Source organism: Geotrypetes seraphini, chromosome 5 (genome assembly GCF_902459505.1).
Source record: "Geotrypetes seraphini chromosome 5, aGeoSer1.1, whole genome shotgun sequence".
In the NCBI taxonomy this organism is placed as follows: Eukaryota; Metazoa; Chordata; class Amphibia; order Gymnophiona; family Dermophiidae; genus Geotrypetes; species Geotrypetes seraphini.
Genome location: NC_047088.1, coordinates 63,568,485 through 63,587,273, shown reverse-complemented (window position 1 = coordinate 63,587,273; position 18,789 = coordinate 63,568,485). Strand labels below are relative to the sequence as shown.

The 18,789-nt window shown below is 42.2% G+C and overlaps 1 protein-coding gene and 1 long non-coding RNA gene across 6 annotated transcripts in view; one reads left to right on the top strand and one right to left on the bottom strand.

Annotated features, from left to right (window-relative positions):
- The window catches only part of FUNDC2 (FUN14 domain containing 2), a 29,600-nt gene extending 25,556 nt beyond the window's left edge, over nt 1–4,044 (bottom strand). Inside the window, exons 1-2 of the mRNA XM_033945453.1 lie at nt 3,889–4,044; nt 154–304 (exon numbers count right to left, since the gene is read on the bottom strand). Of these exons, the coding sequence (XP_033801344.1) occupies nt 154–304; nt 3,889–3,907 (170 nt within the window). The 5' untranslated portion in view covers nt 3,908–4,044. The remainder of the gene's footprint in view (nt 1–153; nt 305–3,888) is intronic.
- On the top strand, nt 3,971–18,372 carry LOC117360889. Of its 5 annotated transcripts, XR_004539550.1 has the most exons (5): nt 3,976–4,198; nt 13,370–13,839; nt 15,581–15,793; nt 16,088–16,141; nt 18,146–18,372. It is a non-coding gene; the product is annotated as an uncharacterized LOC117360889 (long non-coding RNA). The 5 variants fall into 5 exon arrangements; XR_004539547.1 differs by having other exon boundaries at nt 3,971–4,198; nt 15,581–16,141; XR_004539549.1 differs by lacking the exon at nt 18,146–18,372 and having other exon boundaries at nt 3,981–4,198; nt 16,088–16,535.
- The last annotated feature ends 417 nt before the right edge of the window (nt 18,373–18,789 follow it).

Below are 18,789 nucleotides of genomic sequence, written 5' to 3'. Positions count from 1 at the left end.
TGGGTTACAATCAAAGTTCACAATCTAGGTTTTATACCTGGGGCAATGGAGGGTTAAGTGACTCGCCTAGGGTCACAAGGAGCTGCAGTGGAAATAAACCAGTTTCTCAGGTTCTCACTAACCGTTTGGTTACTCCTCCAGTAATTCTCTTACCATCCTGATGCTCCCCCTAAAGCAAGCTGTGTTGCTACAGAATACTTTTCAGCAACAGGCCCAGAATTCTTTCCAAAGAACTTGTTCCACCAGCGCTGCTGCTTTGCATATTCAGTCAGGTCCAGAACTTCATACACCTCATCTTTTCTCTCTACAAAAAAATAACCAAACAGAACATATTGTACATGTTTTATTGATGTTCAATTTGTTGTACGTACTCTATTGTGACCCGCCTTGGGAAAGGCGGGGTATCTAATATAATAAAACCCTAACCCGCGCATGCACAGTTGAAATGGCGTGATCCCTGCCGCCATGATTTGTGCTTCTGTGCTGTGTTCCATTTGCGGCGAATGCGCAGCAGTGGAGCCTGTGGCAGTTTGATTTGCGGCAGTAAGAGGAGAATTCCCATTGCCGATGTCGCTTCCAGCCTAGGGCAGGGAGGGAGGCTTCAACTCACTGCTCCTGCTTGCTTCGGGCCTTCCTCGCTGCTGGATCCTGCTCCTGCCTTCGTGCAAAAAGAAAGTAGGTGGGAACCGGCAGCGACAAAGGACCAAAACAAGGAGCAGCGAGTTGTGATACTGCGCTGCCGACGGCTGTGTGAGACCTGGAAGGAGAGGGGAAGAGGGAGATGAGAAATGCTACTGATGGCTGGCCTACTACAGGACAGGGGGAACAGGGAAGGAGTGCTGCTGGACAGGGGGGAGGTAAAAGGAAGGGAGAAGGGCTACTGCAGGACAGGGGGAGCAGGCAAGGGGTGCTGCTGCACAGGGAAGGATGGGAGGGAAATGTTGCTGCTGCACAGGGAAGTGGGGGGAAAGGGGGCCAGGGAACAAACTTGCTATGCTTTGGGGGGAGGCTTGTGCTGGGGGGCAGACAGCAATTTTGGTTTGTTCTGGGGGGGAGGGAGACAGAAGGGGGCCATAGAGAGAGACAGGCAGGCAGCGCACGAGAAGGAAAGACAGATGCACACAGAAAGACAGCTGGCAGGGAGAAAGACAGAAAACAAGAAAGACAGACAGACAGGGGGCCAGGGAGAGAGAGAAAGACAAAGAAAAAAAGGCTGACAGACAGAGGCCAAGGAGAGAGAGACAAAGAAAAGAAAACCAGACAGACAACGGCCAAGGAGAAAAAGAAAAAGACAGGACAGCTCACATGGTAAGTTTTCATTAAATTTTTTCTAGTGGGTTGCTAGTCTAGTGGGTTGCTCTCTTTCTGAAAACAGGACATTTTGGCGTCCCAAAGCTGTGCTGAAGCTGCAAATTGATCGCGGAGCCTGGGCTCTCTCCCTGCTTCCCCACCAACGCCGCAGACAGGGCCAGGCCAGGCGTGTGCAACGACTGCACAAAGGCTAGCCCACAAGCCTTCCCCCAACATTAATTTTGACATCAGAAAAGAAGTTCTGGGCCAGCCAGGCAGCAATTGGCTGGCCCAGAACTTCCTCTCCGACATCAGAATTGACGCCAGTGGAAGGCTTGTGGGCCAGCCGCTGTGCAGTCGCTGCACGTGCCTGGCCTGGCCCTGTTGCTGCGTCGGCGTAGCAGGGAGCAATCAGCGGCAGCTTGGGAGGGGAGGCAGGGAGAGCGAAAGAAAAAGTTGGGGGAGTGTGGCAGCGGTGGCTTGAGGGGGAGGCAGGAAGAGAGAGAGAAAAAGAAAAAGTTGGGGGGAATGTGGCTGAGGTAGCTTGGGGGGAGGCAGGGAGAGAAAGAAAAAGTTGGGAGGGAGGGAATGGAGTGTGTCAGAGGTCAGGCAGGGAAAGAGGAAGAAAAGTTGGACTCATGGAAGGACAGAGAGATGGTAGTTGGGGAATTGAATGAGGTCTGGAGGAGAGGAAGCATGAAGAAAGAAATATTGGATGCAGGGCTGTGGAGTCAAGATAAATTCTTCAACTCCGACTCTTCAGTTTCTAGTACCCATGAGTCCGACTCCAGTACCCAAAATTGTCTCCAATTCCTCGACTCCGACTCCACAGTCCTGATTGGATGCACAGTCAGAAGGAAGTAAAACAAGAGACTCATGAAATCACCAGACAGCAAAGGTAGGAAAAATGATTTTATTTTAATTTAGTGATAAAATGTGTCCATTTTGAGACTTTGTATCTGCTGTCTATATTTTGCACTATGGCCTCCCCTTTACTGAAGCGTGATAGCGGTTTTTAGCGCAGGGAGCCGCGCTGAATGCCTAATTTTTAGGTAATACACTTTTCCCTCTGTATTCGCGGTTTCAACACTTGTGGTTTCACATATTCGCGATTTTTCATCGGGTGACTCTGCCCCCTAAAATTACATCATGATTAAAGTTCTTTTACTTTTGCTGTACTGTAAAAAAAAGTTTAGTGTTTACCAACATTCACTCTGCTTCCATGCTTTTTCCTACAAAATCGAAGTTTCAAAACTTTCACCCTGAAAATCGCTGGTTCATATCGTGCATAGTGAAAAATGCAGCTTCCCAGCATCCATGGAAAAAAAATCGCTTGCTGCTTAAAGCTTTCTGAATCGCTGCTTGCCTGCCAAAAGCATTGTGAAGAATCGCTGCTTGCCTTGGATTGTTCAATAAATGTTGTTACAGTATTCAATAATACAGTACTGTATCCTTATTCCACCAACATTGTGAATATTAATAGTATTTAGTAGTAATCCTTTCACAAAACCGCAAATAACTATTGTATATGTTATGCGTGGTTTTAATAACAAAACCGCTATCTTTTACAAAAAATGCAAACATTTGCAGTTTTTCCATATTCACAGCTATAGCTGGAACGTATCCACCGCGAATACAGAGAGAGAAGTGTAGTATGCTTTTCTTGAATACACATACTATTACCTAAACATTAGTAGATGTACCGTTTTACTACTACAAGTTATTATTATTTCTATAGCGCTGAAAGGCGTACGCAGCGCTGTACATTTTAACATACAATAGATAGCCCCTGCTCAGGCGAGCTTACAATCTAATTTAGACAGGACATTTCAGGGTTGGGGAGATTACGGTAGAGAAAATGATGCAGTGGGTATAGGTAGCAGACAGTTGAGAGTTGAAAACAGAATAAATGGTCACATTACCTATGACAAAAAATAGATTAAATAAAGAGACACAACCCAGAACATAAAACTGGAAATCCCAAAGTTTTCGCTATGCGAACGGTCGTACGCGAATTAGCAACTTAAGCATCTTTCAGCATCGTATTAAGAATTAGAAGAGCATACAAAAAAGGTAGAAGCGAGCTTAACTTTGGCGTTAAGAAATCATAATTTTACTTCTGAAACAAGCCTCAGCTACAAAATACTTAGTTTACTCCAAAGATAAACATAACATACGTTCACACAAAGCATTTGAAACAGCAATAACCCGCTTTTTAATCGCAAAGGAAAACTAATTAATAGCAGTACTGTAGTTAGTAGAACGCAAGTTGTTTCCTTCACGCAGCGCTCCCTCCCCCCAGACATCACCGAGCCAACTCTCGTTCCATGGTTCCTGTGCCAGGCATCACTCATCAATGCCCTGCATTCTCAGGCATAATCCAAGGAGCTCCGAGCCAATGCCTGCCCTCCCTCCAGGCACGAACTGCCAAACTCTAAGAGGCTATTTTACTATCCTGTGGCTCTCTGCCTCAGATTTATCATCCACCAGACTCCGATCCTCCACTTTACAAATAAAATAACCTATCGCATCCGAAGCCTTATTTCCCCGGATTAGTTCCCATCAACCCTACTCTGTATCAAATACAATAGTACTAACCTCCAGCCTTGGTCGCCATTTTGAAGCCCGCCCTTCGTTCTCATTCAACGTAGATGACTAAACCCCTCCAAGGTCCTGCTCCCCTTACATGTGACCAGCGTATTCCAATGCTATGCTACCTCTCTTTTCTACGGGGAATGTCGGGACAGTCTGCCCCAGCATGTGATCCAGGGGCAGGCCCTTATGACGTCACCTTCGTGCGACTGCTTTGGTGCAGTATAAGGGCATCACGTCGCTGACGGTCGTGGCTTTGGAAGCTATTATTGAAGCCTTTCGGATGATATTTACTTTGCTGAATGTTTAGAGAAAGGTGGTGCATTCTGTCCTTGAACGCTTTTCATTCTATTTTCCTTGTGCTTAGGATTCATTTAGTTTATAGCCTAAGATAGTTAAATGATAAAGATCACGGACATTTTTATTACTACATATAAGATTTCACCATCTCTTGTTAATTAATGGGGTTTAAGAAGAATATCTTAGGTGTGCATGTATTCATCTAAAGAGTGTAAATCTGTACAAGATAAGCTACTACTATTTATTATTTCTGTAGCGCCACCAGATGCACACATGCAGCATTGACATTAAACATGCAAAAGGCAGCCCCTTCTCAAAAGAGCTTACAATCTAATTATGACAAACAGGACAAAAGGGTGAATGTATACACGCTGTTCAAAAGGCATGATAAGGTAGAAAGGATAGGAGAGGGAATGATGAACAGATATAGGTGCTTTACAAGTAGGTTGCAATTAGGATTTAAATGCAGCTTCAAAAAAGAATGGGCTTTCAGCATGAATTTGAATACTGTCAGAGAAGGACCAAGTCAAACAGTTTGTTCCAGGCATACGGCGATGGAGTTGGTAGTAGGGGAGAAGGGTACAGATAGAGACTTACCCAATCAACAGAGGTTCTAGGACAGAGTATAGGGAGAGAGGAGGTACTAAAGAGCTGCAGAATGAATACACTTGTAGGCAATAAGAGGAGTTTGAACTGTATGTGAAAATGGACAGGGAGCCAATGGTGTGATTTGAGGAGGGGGTAATCTGAGCATAACAACACTGGCAGAATATGAGGTATTTAGCAGCATTCTGAACAGACTGAAGGGAGTGAGCTGGCTTAGCGGAATATACTAAGAAGCAAGTTACAGTTGTCCTGGCGAGAGGTGATGAGAGCATGAATGAGGGTCTTGGCAGTGGACTCAGAAAGGAAAGACTAGATTTTAGTGATGTTGTAGAAAAATAAATGACAGGTTTTGGCACTCAGTTGGGTATGCTAAGAGAAGGAAAAAGATGAATCAAAGATGACCCCGAGGTTGTGAGCTGACGAGACAGGGAGGATGAAAGTGTTATCCACAGAAATAGAAAACAGAGGAAGAGGAGAAGGTGTTTAGGAGGAAAGATAAGGAGTTCAGTCTTGGCTATGTTTAATTTTAGGTAGCGGCGAGACATCCAGGTAGCAATGTCAGACAGGTAGGCTGAAACTTGGGCCTGGATTCTTGTAGAAATTTCAGGTGTAGAGAGGTAGAGCTGCGAGTCTTCAGCATAGAGGTGATACTGGAAGCCCTGGGAGGAGATTAGAGCACCAAGGGAAGAAGTATAGATGGAGAAAAGAAGATGTTCCAGGGCAGAGCCTCAAGGTGTACCAACCAATAGCAGAATGATGATGGAGAATGATCCTCCAGAGCTTAGGCTAAAAGTGTGATGGGAAAGATAAGAAGAAAAACATGAGATAACAAAGCCCTGAAACCCAAGTGAAACTCAACATATCGATGAGTAGGCAATGATCTATACTGTCAAAAGCCACAGATAGATATGGAGTAGAGGCCTTTGGATTTGGCTAGGAGCAATTCATTGGAGACTCTTGCAAGGGCAGTTTCTATAGAATGAAGAGGGCGAAAGCCGATTGAAGCAAGTTGAGGATAAAGAAAGTCAAGACAACTGCGATGAACAGCACTTTCAAGTAGCTTGGATAAGAAGGAGAGAGATTGGCAATATGTGGAGGGGCAGGTAGGGTCCAGTGAGGTTTTGTTGGGGAATGACGTAACTATGGCATGTTTGAAGGTGGGCATAGTTACAGTGGAGAGCAAGAGGTTGAGGATATGGCAGAGGAGATGACAGGAGGAGAGATGGTGATCAGTAGATGGGCGGTGATGGGATCAGATAAACACTAGGGACAGAGAAAGTACCTGCTTGTAATGTGTCCAGTCTAAGATTTTCTACCTAGTGCAATGGTAGATTTAGAGACTTGCCTAGGGTAACAAGGAGCTACAGTGGGGACTTTAACCCAGTTCGTCAGGTCTCAGTCCACTGCACTAACCATTAGGCTACTCCTCCACTAAAATTTTGCAGTTAGCCTGCTTCAGTAACAAAAATTAAGGTACTGTTACCATGAAACTGTTGTGTTAACCATTATGTGTGTGCTCTTAGGCATAGATTCTGTAAAGTGCGCCTAACTTTAGGCGTCCGATTTAAGTGGATAATGAGCAATTTAAGGGTCTTAACAAGCGTTAATTGGAACTTAGACGAAGTTAGGCATCCTTTAGGCGTCCTTAGAACACAGACGCGAGATAGGCGCAGATTTAGGGAATAGTCACGTCTAAGTTTGTAGACATGGGCGTAACATGGGCATGGTTAAGGATATTCACCAGATAGACGCTAGTTAGGTGATAGAGGGCATCTAAACAGTGTGGAAAATGTAGGCGAAAGAAAAGCTGGTCTAAGTATAGTTTTTGCTTCATTTCAATGGTGGTATACTTTGGGTTAATTATGTTAAAGCTTACAGTCCTGAAATAATGATAACAAATCAGTAAAAACCACCTTTTTATATATAACATCGTAGGGACATCTATCTGGCATCTATATGGGTTTTTTGGGAATGCGGGCCTAATAAACGCCTAAGTATCTTAGTGAATTAGAGACGTCTATACGATGCCTAAATAGTGCCTAAATAATGCTGATTACCACTTGCGCCACAAGGACGTCTAAAGCACGCCTAAAGTTAGGCGCACTTTACAGAATCTAGGCCTTAATCTTCCCGTATGATTAACATAGAGAATACATTTAGGAGTAAATTATATACATGGTGCTGAAAAATCAGTGCCCAAAAAATGCATGCTATAAATGCATTCTATAAATGGTGCTCCAAGTTGGGCGCTGTTTATAGAATACACTTACCCCCTCTTCTATTAAACTGTTCTAGGAGTTTTTAGCGCAGAGAGCGCGCTGAATGGCCCATGCTGCTCCCGACACTCATAGGAACTTTATGATCATCGGGAGCAGCGTAGTTCACTGCAGTTTAATAGAAGAGGAGGGGTTAATGGCAGAATGTGCAACAATGTTTTATACATTCCCTATGCCTAACTTGGTACAATTCCCCATGCCTAACTTAGGCACGGATCAGGCATTTGGAGGGGCATTTTCAATAGTGTGTATTAAGTTTGAGTTTGGACGTTTCCCGCAACATGTCCAAAAGTCAGAGTTGGGAAACATCCACTTTCAAAACTGCTAGACGTCCAGATTTTTTTTTATTTATTTTTTTTGAAAATGGCCTATTTGGACCTCTTAGCCCTTGGGATGTCTTAACGTTTTTGGCCATTTTCAAATACAAAAATGTCCATATTCAAAATGTCCAAATTAAGCCCATTTTGACATGGGAGGGGTCAACATCTTAATAGACTGGCCATGCAGACATCACAACAGGACAGTGAAGCACCTTAGGGGGCACTGCTGTGAACTTCACATAAAGGGTGCCAGGTACATATTGCACCAGAACCCCCTTTTAGTGTAAGGTGAGCTCTCCAAAACTCCCCAAAAACCTGCTTCACCCACTTGTCTACCACCCCAATAGCCCTTGGGTGAGTTTTGGTGGACTCACGCTTTCCACCATAAATGTGGTTAAGAGTGGCTTATAGGCCTGCTTCTCCTCTCTATGGTTCACTAGCCCACTCACCAGGCTACATAAGATACCTCTGTGCTGTTCTACTAGACTTTTTCATAATAGGTGTTGCTGTGGCACAGGTATATACTATTTCATTTATATCTTTGAAAGGTGGGACCACTGGGGGAGTGTGTGAGGGAGGGGGGGGGGCGGCATACTTTCATCTCTCCAGTAGTGATCTGGTCAGTTTGGGTACCTTTTTGGCTCTTACTCGCTTTTAAAAAAGGTCTAACTCTAAAAGTCTAAATGACGCCCTGAACACCTTGAAAAAGGTTTGGTTATCCTGCAAGATATTCAAGTGCAAAGCCTACCCAAATTCCACCCAAAACATGTCTCTTACATGCTCCCTTAATATATAATGAGTGTCAGAGCTAATACCACTGCGGCCGGTGGTTAAAAGCCTAACACAGCTTTGTAAAAGGGGGGTTAGTTTGCACTATGTTTTTTTAGTCCATGCTAAATACTGTATTTCATCATGCACCAAGCAGAACTAACAGAAGAAAGATCATAAAAGTCCTAAGTCAATACTGAAAGGGTTTTGAGTTAAAAAAAAAAGTATCAATGTTTTAAGGAGAGAGCTGCAGATACACAAGTAAATGGAATCAATTGAAAAAAAAAAGTTATTTAGTCAATGTACTATGAGCAGATTCCCCTCAAAAAGGAAATACGGAAAACAGAGATATTGACTAGGAAAATGACTTTGCAAAGAAAAAAGGAAATGATTAAAATACATGTAAGCTTTATTTTTTTTAAAGTTGCAAAAATAGGAAGCGTATGCCACATATGTCTAATTATAGATCACTGCTTCTCAACCCATTCTTTAGGGCAGTGGTCTTCGCTAATATTTAAGTGAGGGCTGTTTGGATTCAAAAGGAGCGAAGGAGAGCCGACAAATATGTTCCTACTTTGGGCCATGACACCAATAACACTTCTCAAATTCATTCCACCATTAAATTGTCCATGTAGCTGTTCAGAAAAAAAGAATGGCACTTATCTGAATTGGTGTATCTCGGCTCCAGATACCATCTCCTCCCTTTCTTTCCCCTTCTGGTGATCTGACAGATCTCAGAGCTGAGATACACCATTCAGATAAGAACCATTCTTTTTACTGAACAGCTACATGGACAGTTTAATGTGTAACAGAAGCCTTAGCGCTCATGATTATGTGCTGTGATTAAGAACCCACATACGCTGAGAGATTGGAGAACCTGGGTCTCTTTTCCCTGGAGAAGAGGAGACTTAGAGGGGATATGATAGAGACTTACAAGATCATGAAAGGCATAGAGAGAGTAGAGAGGGACAGATTCTTCAAACTTTCAGAAAATAAAAAAACAAGAGGGCATTCGGAAAAGTTGAAAGGGGACAGATTCAAAACGAATGCTAGGAAGTTCTTCTTTACCCAACGTGTGGTCGACACCTGGAATGCGCTTCCAGAGGACGTTATAGGGCAGAGAACAGTTTTGGGGTTTAAGAAAGGATTGGACAATTTCCTTCTGGAAAAGGGGATAGAAGGGTATAAATAGAGGATCACTGCACAGGTCCTGGACCTGTTGGGGCTGCCGCGTAAGCGGGCTGCTGGGCACGATGGACCTCAGGTCTGGCCCAGCAGAGGCATTGCTTATGTTCTTATGTATCAGCGCTTTCATATCGCTGCAAGGCGCCCTGGTGAAGCATCACACAAAAAATTTAAAAAGTGTTTTTCAATGCTGCAACACTTACCAAGCCTGATAATACAAAGTTGTTCTTACAGGTAAGAGATTTTGTTTTGGTTTACTACATCCATCTTTGCCATTAACTTTTAATATTTAACTTTCTTAAATTTTATGCTTTCTTAAGAACATAAGAATTGCCGCTGCTGAGTGAGACCAGTGGTTCATCGTGCCCATCAGTCTGCTCATTCAGCTGCCCTTAGGTCAAAGACCAATGCCCTATTTGAGTCTAGCCCTACTTGCGTATGTTCTGTTCCAGTAGGAACTTATCCAACCTTGTCTTGAATCCCTGAAGGGTCTTTCCCCTATAACAGCCTCTGGAAGAGCGTTCCAGATTTCTACTCTCTGGGTGAAGAAGAACTTCCTTACGTTTGTATGGAATCTTTTCCCTTCTAACTTTAGCGAGTGCCCTCTCGTTCTCTTCACCTTGGAGAGGGTGAACAGCCTGTCTTTCTCTACTAAGTCAATTCCCTTCAATATCTTGAATGTTTTGATCATGTCCCCTCTCAGTCTTCTCTTCTCAAGGGAGAAGAGGCCCAGTTTCTCTAGCCTCTCGTTGTACGGCAACTCCTCCAGTCCCTTAACCATTTTTGTCGCTCTTCTCTGGACCCTTTCAAGTACTACTATGTCCTTTTTCATGTACGGCGACCAGTGTTGGACGCAGTATTCCAGGTGGGGGAGTACCATGGCCCGGTATAATGGCATGATAATCTTTTCAGATCTGTTTGTGATCCCCCTTCTTAATCATTCCTAGCATTCTGTTTGTCTTTTTCACTGTCGCGGCGCATTGTGCGGACGGTTTCATTGACTTGTCTACAAGTACTCCTAACTCTCTTTCATGGGGGCTCTCTCCGAGTATAGCTCCGGACAGCCTGTATTTGTGCATATGATTTTTGTTACCGACATGCATCACCTTGCACTTAACCACATTGAACCTCATTTGCCATTTAACGGCCCATTCCTCGAGCATATTTATGTCTCTTTTTAGGTCTTCGCAATCCTTCTGTGTCCTCACTACTCTGAATAACTTTGTATCTTCCGCAAATTTAATCACTTCATTCGTCATGCCAATTTCTAGGTCATTTATAAATATGTTGAAGAGCACAGGCCCGAGCACCGAACCCTACAGCACTTCACTCGTGATGCATTTCCAGTCTGAATATTGCCCATTTACCTCCACTCTTTGTTTCCTATCCGCCAACCAGATTTTAATCCACGTGAGTATATCAGCCTCGATTCCATGGCTCGCAATTTTTTAAAGTAGGCGTTCATGCAGAACCTTGTCGAACGCCTTCTGAAAATCTAGATATACGATGTTGACCAGGTCACCCTTGTCTATCTTCCCATTTACTCTTTCAAAGAAGTGCAGTAAGTTTGTCAAGCAAGATCTTCCTTTGCTGAAGCTGTGCTAGCTGGTCCTCATCAGTTTGTGTCTGTCAAGGTGATCGACGATGCCGGTCTTTTATCAGTGCTTATACCATCCTTCCCAGTACCAAAGTCAGACTCACTGTAGTCTCACTCCCCTGATCTGGCATCTCTTTATCTTTTCCTTCCCCTCCAATAGTCCAGCATCGCTCTCTCTCTCCTTCCCTCCCCTCTCCAGTAGTCCAACATACCTCTCCTTCCCTCCCCCTTCAGTAGAGGTCTGGAATATCTTTTTTTTTTTTTTTACCTCCCCATCCCCATGGTCCATCATCTCTAGTAACCCCCTCCCCCCACCCATGTTCCTCCCCTACATGGGATTCAGTAGTTTCTCATTTTTCCCTGCAGCTGTCCTTTCACTCTTTGAGCCACCGGCCTTGTAAGTGAGGTAAACACACTGCCTTTGGCAGCCCAGAAGCATTCCTTTTTCTACTGCTTCCTGCCTATGCAGGAGCAGGAGCAGGAAGCAAAAGCAGAGAGAAAGATTCTGAGCTGCCAAAGGTAGCATGTTTACCTTACTCACCCTGCCAGTGGCCAGAAAAGTGAAAGAGCAGCTCCCAGGAAGGAGAAGTGTTGGATCTCAGGGGGTGGGGGGGAAATGAAAACCTGGACTGCAGCATGGGCCGCCCTGCATGTCTCTGCAGGCTGCCATTGGCTTGCAGATCTTGCAATGATGTTTCAGGACATACCCAATCAGTTGTGTTTTCACGATATCCACAATGCAACGCCATCTACTTAAATCTATCAAAAAAAAAGTATTCTAAGACTCCAGCTAATCCAGAATACTGCAGCCAAACTGATCTTCTCAAAACGCAAGTCTGACCATGCCTCCCCACTCCTTGCCAAACTTCACTGGCTCCCAATAATCTCCAGAATCCATTTCAAATGTTCCTGCCTGGCTTTCAAGATCATTCACGGAATCCTGCCTCCTCTTATCCCACTGTCTTTCAACTCCTCCAGTCCCGACTCCTCCAGAACTGCCCAAAGGCTTAAACTAGCCTTCCCCTCTCCACGCGGCATCCACTATTCAGGCAAACTGGGAAAATCCCTTCTCTTCAAAATCACAGGTCTTTGGAACGACCTCACCACCCCGCTGCGGAACCTGAGCTCCCTTCAGTTATTCTGCAAACAACTGAAAACCTGGCTTTTCAGCAAATTGTAGCTCTATCCTTCCCCCCCTTTCTCTCCCCCCTTCTACACATAAGTTCATGTAATCCTTTTTCTTCTTCTCTACCCACTATTTTAAGTTCTTGTAAACCGTGTCGAGCTCCATTCTCATGGAGATGATGCGGTATATAAACTTAAGGTTTAGATTAGATAAGAGATCTACATACCAAAGAGATAGAGCATACAATCTATTTCAAGCATATTGATTGTGGATATCCTGAATACTAGACTGGCTGGGTGTGTCACGAAGACTGGGTTGAGAAGCACTGTTATAGATCATGGAATGATTGCTACAAAATGGAATTTCTTTTAATTTTCCTGAACATATCAAAGGCAATCCAAAACTGTTGCTCTACTTTCATTATATGATTGGTCCACTTACCTAATTCTAGCCTTTAAAAGTCTGTTTATGAACTTTGATAGACCTTGGTTTCTTTTCAGGAAATTAAGCCTTCACTGTTTTGGTCAATAATTGACCTTTCTGGAAGTCAGGTAGAGGAATCAAAGCTGCCCAGAACTACAGAGGGGTTGCTTAAAAGTTCTCAGCCCAGTCAACCATCTTCCTAAATTCTAAGCATTATTTTGCCACTAGCTGAAAAGAGTTATTTCATTAAGTGCCAATTTGCAGAAATGAAATTCTATGTTTTGATATCCACATTATTCTCTTCTTGGATGGGCTGAGAACTTTACAGCACACCCACCCCACCCCCCCTCTTAGCTCTGAGCAGCTTTGATTTCTTTACCTGACTTCTAGAAAGGTCAATATGTAAACCTTGATTGGACCTTGAGCTCGCAGGGAATCATGCCTGGATAAGGATTTGTTTTGAACAGGCATCTTTGTTGAGCAATCTCAACAATATTCACAGATTTTCATCAAGATCTTTTGCACTTTTTCTCTGGAAGTCAAGGTCATAAGGAGGCCATTATTCAATGTCTTCAATGAGTTGCAATTTTTTCATCTAATGAGCGAGCCTATTTCTAAAATGTAGTTAGTGTAACAGAATATTAATCTAACCATACTGCTTCCCAGAAGTCAGGTTGCCATCTGATATAAAACTGTAAGTGTTTTTGTAATGTTAGCATGCAAATACATTATATTTATTTCAAATATGGCTGAAAAAAGTGTTAAGTTCTATCACCATCCCATTGTATGAAGGCCAAACAAACTGACTTGCCATTGGGCAAATTTCAATGAAGGGCTTACCCTTATTATTGATTTTTTAATAAGACTTGATTCTCTCTCTTGCTAGGTGACAATGGCTGATCTCTTGCTTCATTCTTGATGCCTGTCCTCCATCTTAGGACAGCTTTATAGATACAATACAGCTCACAAACCTGAAGGGTCTATGGCCACAAAGATGTTCAGCCTCCTGAAAATGAGATTTTGTTTTCTGGACCAGACTGGTAGATCTTTAACTCCAAAAACAAGTGGATGATCATTATGGGATAAAGCAGAGTTTGGTGTGAAATATTTCTACAATCGCCTGATCTCTAGTCACCTTTTTCTGTGTCTGAATTTGGCATTCTTCCTTATTTTTTTATAAGATTATTGAAGTTTGACCATTATCTTCTTCTTCTTATTTCCAGTTGAGCAACTACAGTGAGAATAATTCTTTTGTCTTGCTAATTCCCATAATTGTCTTTATCTGCCTGACTTCCCCTTCCCCAGTTTTTATGATGAAGAATCTGGCAGTAGTAACTGCCTCTTGTTTTTATATTTGTAAGTATTTTAATCTTTTTCTCAAACATGCCAGCTATTTCCTTTTCCATCACTAACACAGGAAATATATGCTTTTTTCACATAGGAACCTACAAGACCACTGTCATGGATACACTTCCTCAGGGGAGGTGGGGAGGAATCACAGGACTGAACAGCTAAACCTCAATTATTGGAAGAACAAAGAGACTGACTACGATGAAAAACTTATCTCTGGAGAGTGATTCTTATGTTTATATGATACGCTCAAAGATGTGAAACTCCAAAAGAGGGGGAGGTAACCCCCTCTTGCAAAAAGAGTTTACCGTCCAGTCATAGCGAACTTCATATTTAAGATCACTCTCTGAGATTTGAAATTCAACTTATATGCTTCAATCCTTTTCAGTATATGATTATGTCCAGTCTTATCACTCATCCAAGTTTGCACAATGATTCCAACTTGGATGAGTGATAAGATCAAGAATCACGGATATTCAAGCACTTGTTAACTCTTAACTTTGGACTGAGAATTATGTAACTCTTCAACTGGGTCTCCTGAAGCAGACGTCGGAACGGGGCCGCTTTGGGACCCTGTAGAACAATTTTCCAAAAGATAAGTAAAGTTTAACCTGTATTCCAGTGATCTTTCATATGCAAGTTAACTTATACAACTAATAAGACTGGACATAATCATATACTGAAAAGGATTGAAGCATATAAATTGAATTTCAAATCTCAGAGAGTGACCTTAAATATGAAGTTCGCTATGACTGGATGGTAAACTCTTTTTGCAAGAGGGGGTTACCTCCCCATCTTTTGGAGTTTCACATCTCTGAGCGTATCATATAAACATAGGACCACTCTCCAGAGATAAGTTTTTCATCGTAGTCAGTCTCTTTGTTCTTTCAAATAGCTTTATTGACTTCCCATATTGGATAAACGTTCCCTGTTTGTGTTGGAAACCTTCAATTATTAGCTGGATTTTGTTTCTGTTCAGTGCTATCTTAGTACAAACTTTTGGCAACCTCATCTAGAAAGTATAAGAACATTGCCTATGTTATTTTTATTACCTTTAGTCTTTGTCAATTGCATATTTCAGACTTTTACTCTTTCCTGTATATGGTTTCTTTGCTGGTATCAACACCCAGCATAACTCTGCAGGAACTAGATCAAAGAGACAGTTTTTGAGCTACTGGTAAAAAGGTGTGAGCTAGATCCAAAAACTACAAACAAAAAAAAAATAATGATATAAAACCCTAACAACCGTACACCTTTTTTAAAAAAAAATTCAAATATAAGCCCCATTTTATCAAGCTGCATAAGGTTTTTTTAAAAAAAATCACAGACCACTGCGGTAAAAGCTCCAGCATTCATAGGAATTCTATGAGCATCAAAGCTGTTACTGCAGTGGTCTGCGATTAAAAAACCCTTCCAGAGTTTGATAAAAGGGTTCCATAGTTTTCCATAATTTTGGGACTTTTTCCAGGTACTATGCAGCTGACTGTCCTGTAACCTGCTAGAGTATTTACCGGTATTCCCTTTGCAGAGGTGGGAAAGTTGCTATTAGAAAGAGACCTAATGCTCTTAACATTGACTGAATTCCAAATGGCAAGAAAAATTCCCTAAGAATAATTACAACTTTTCCAGTCTAGTTATCTCATCAGTCAGTTATGTTGATGTGTATCTTTAAAACCCTACTTTTGTTAGAAGAGTTTCTTTTGTTGCAGACAAGAGGATATATACAGTTGCCTTTTTCTTTTTGTAGGAAATTTGTGTATCATGCAAATGGTGAATGAGAAAAAAGGCACAGTGGGCAGCATTGTTGTCAGGATAAAAGAACCCGAGCTGCATGCCAGTCCACTGGTGATGGCACCACAAAGCTTGGATGATATTTGTGTTATTCAGAGATTGGTTGGTTGAACAGCTGTTTCGTTCCAGAAGTTGAATGATATAACACAATATAAACCTTGCATTTAAGGTATTGCTAATTTTGGATACTGTACCAGTACATTGTCAGCAAGACCTGGAAAATGCTCACCTTAACATTGAAGTTTTCATGCCTTCTAACACAACATCCCTCGTCCAGCCTCTTGGTCAGGGAATAATAAAGGCTTTCAGGAGCCACTACATGCAAGAGATGTACAGTAAGGCCCATGAAGCTTTACATACTGACCAGGAAACCACAATGTTTGATTACTAAAAATCACATTTACATATTTATGATTTTATTGAATGAGTTATGTATTTTTTATTTTATTGCTTTGCCCTACAGTTTTGCCTCTGATCATGATGCAGCCTGCTGGTGAAACACGATCACATCAGGCATGTGTGTTGTTTTTATTAAAGTCTTGCTTAAATTGTAGTTGCTGTAATTATAGCACAGATCTTTTATATTTTCTGCCTTTTAAAATGTACACAAATGTCTGCTTCAAAGAAAGTGATTTTAACACATTTTGTTGATATTAACACTGAGGTCTGGAATGGTCCTATTGTGCCCATACCCCCCTTAAACTCCAACCTTATAAACACTTCTTTATTAATTAACATCTATCATTATAATAATGCACCAAACTCTTTATTGGGAAAACCAGGCTACAGCTCTGTTTATTAAACAACATCAGCTGATAAGTCCCCAAAATCCTGTAGCTCGGTATTAACGCAGCTGCGACAATCTGAAGCTTTGTCCTCAGTTGCATAACCTCCCTTCCCCATAAGGCAGGGGTCTCAAAGTCCCTCATTGAGGGCCGCAATCCAGTCGGGTTTTCAGGATTTCCCCAATGAATATGCATGAGATCTATGTGCATGCACTGCTTTCAATGCATATTCATTGGGGAAATCCTGAAAACCCGACTGGATTGCGGCCCTCAAGGAGGGACTTTGAGATCCCTGCCATAAGGTGAGAGGGCAGGAAAAACCTGCATCTGAGGAACAGGAAAAGACTTGTGATCAGGAGACAGCTCCTTCCATCCCCTTCCATCAGAACACCCCTCACTCTACCTTTACCCAATCCCCTTTCTTCTCTACACCAGGAACATTTTTAAACTTCCATCTTTCACCACTTTACCCTCTCCCTCTCCTTCTCCACTTGTTTGTTTGCTTTTTGCGCTGACTCTCCCATCTTTGACCCTTCTTCCAGAAGTCCTCTGCTCAGGCTTTTGGTGGATGAACAACACAGGCCATCCAACTCCTTGTTAAGGTCGCCCATCAAGACTAGTCTCGGGTTCTAAATTAAATGTCTCACAAAAGCTCTCTGTACTCAAAACTGCAACAAACAGATGAAATTTCTCAACTAGCTTTCATTAGGATGAATATATATCTTTCCTTCCAGACCATTGTTCACAGTTCCTTGCCTCGCCCTCATTGCATTGTAGGGACCTTTTAACAAGAAACATAACCTATGATTCTGAAGTGAGAAAATTTAATCTGGAGAAGACCTGATTTTAGTCCAACAAACTTGCCATTTTGCTATATGTGCTTCTCATTTAGGGCCTCTTCTATCAAACTGTGCTAGCAGTTTTTAGCGCAGGGAGCTGTGCTGAATGGCCCGCGCTGCTCACAACGCTCATGGGAACTCAAATGAGCGTTGGAAGCAGCATGGGCCATTCAGCGTGCCTCCCCGCGCTAAAAACTGCTAGTGCAGTTTGACAGAAGAGGCCCTTAAATTTTTAAAATTCCATCCATGAGACAGAGTATGAAATAAGTGCAATAAACTATCCAGTTCCTAATTTATACAGATCTCTTCCACAGTCTTCCTCTTGGCCCTTGCTCAAGGACTCCAGCAGTGTGACAATGTTGCCGGTGACCCAGTAATCAGATGTAGCTGTTTTTAGTAATGTCATACAGATCCTACACTGACTACTGAGCAGCCAGCCAACACTGATTCTCAAGGGTCTTGTGCCTTCTAAATCTGGAAAGAAAAGAGAAAGTCCAAGTTTGGTTCATTGGCGATCCTATTAAAAATACACAGTCATAGCAGTTTATCTTTGTGCCAAGTAGCAAAATTGGTAATTTCACATCTTAAAGCAAAAACCCCATCACCACATTTTATGTGTACTGATATGTTTTTGTACTACTGGCTTCCTGGGGCTAGAATCTCTGTCCTAAATAAGAAACCTGATTTGTAGAGCAAACTGGAGATCATTTTATCACCTCACTGTCAATGTCTTGTCTTATTTTTATAATATACGGACATGCAAGGCTTCATTTCTGAACAAAAAAAGAAGTGGGACAGGGACCAGAGCAACATGCGAAAAGAGGGTAGATTAGGGAGCAGAGTGGCTATTTTCTGCACTGCTCCAAGCTCTCTCCTTTCCTTCTTTCTTGTCTGCAGGCTGCCTGAAGCACACCTCTGCTGTTCCAGAGTCTGAAAAGAAGTGATGGGACCAAGTTCCAGGCTGTTCCCCTAAAATTTAAGTCCTATTGAAAAATAAAAGCTGATACCTTGAGATGAAGGAGCAACAGACAATAATACCTTGTAGCAAAAATGATTTATAAAAGTGGTGCAGACATTGTGGACATATGATATGTGACACAGCTGTAAGAGAGATAAAAATAAAAGCTACTATTATTGTTTCTATTAGTCTTGCTTAAATTGTACTTTTGAAAACTCCACTGCTGAAAACTCCAACCTAACCTTTTTATTTAAGCATGAGTGCAGTGAAATGCATTTGCATGTGATGAGTATAAAGTCAAAAGCACGTGCTGAAAAATCTAATTACCCAAACATGGATGAAAGGGGATTTGAAGTGATAATTTTTTTAGATCACAAATCTTTTCTACGAGCAAAAATTTAGCTATTTTATGTCAGGATTTAGCCGTGAGCACAAATGGCCAACTTTTAAGAATCAATGCCCTTTAATCTTGTAAATCAGTTCATTTCAACATAAATCACAAACATCAAAGAAGGAAGATACTTAGATTTTATTACCTTGTGACAGCTGGGAATTAGAACATTCAAAAACAAGTATGGTGAGT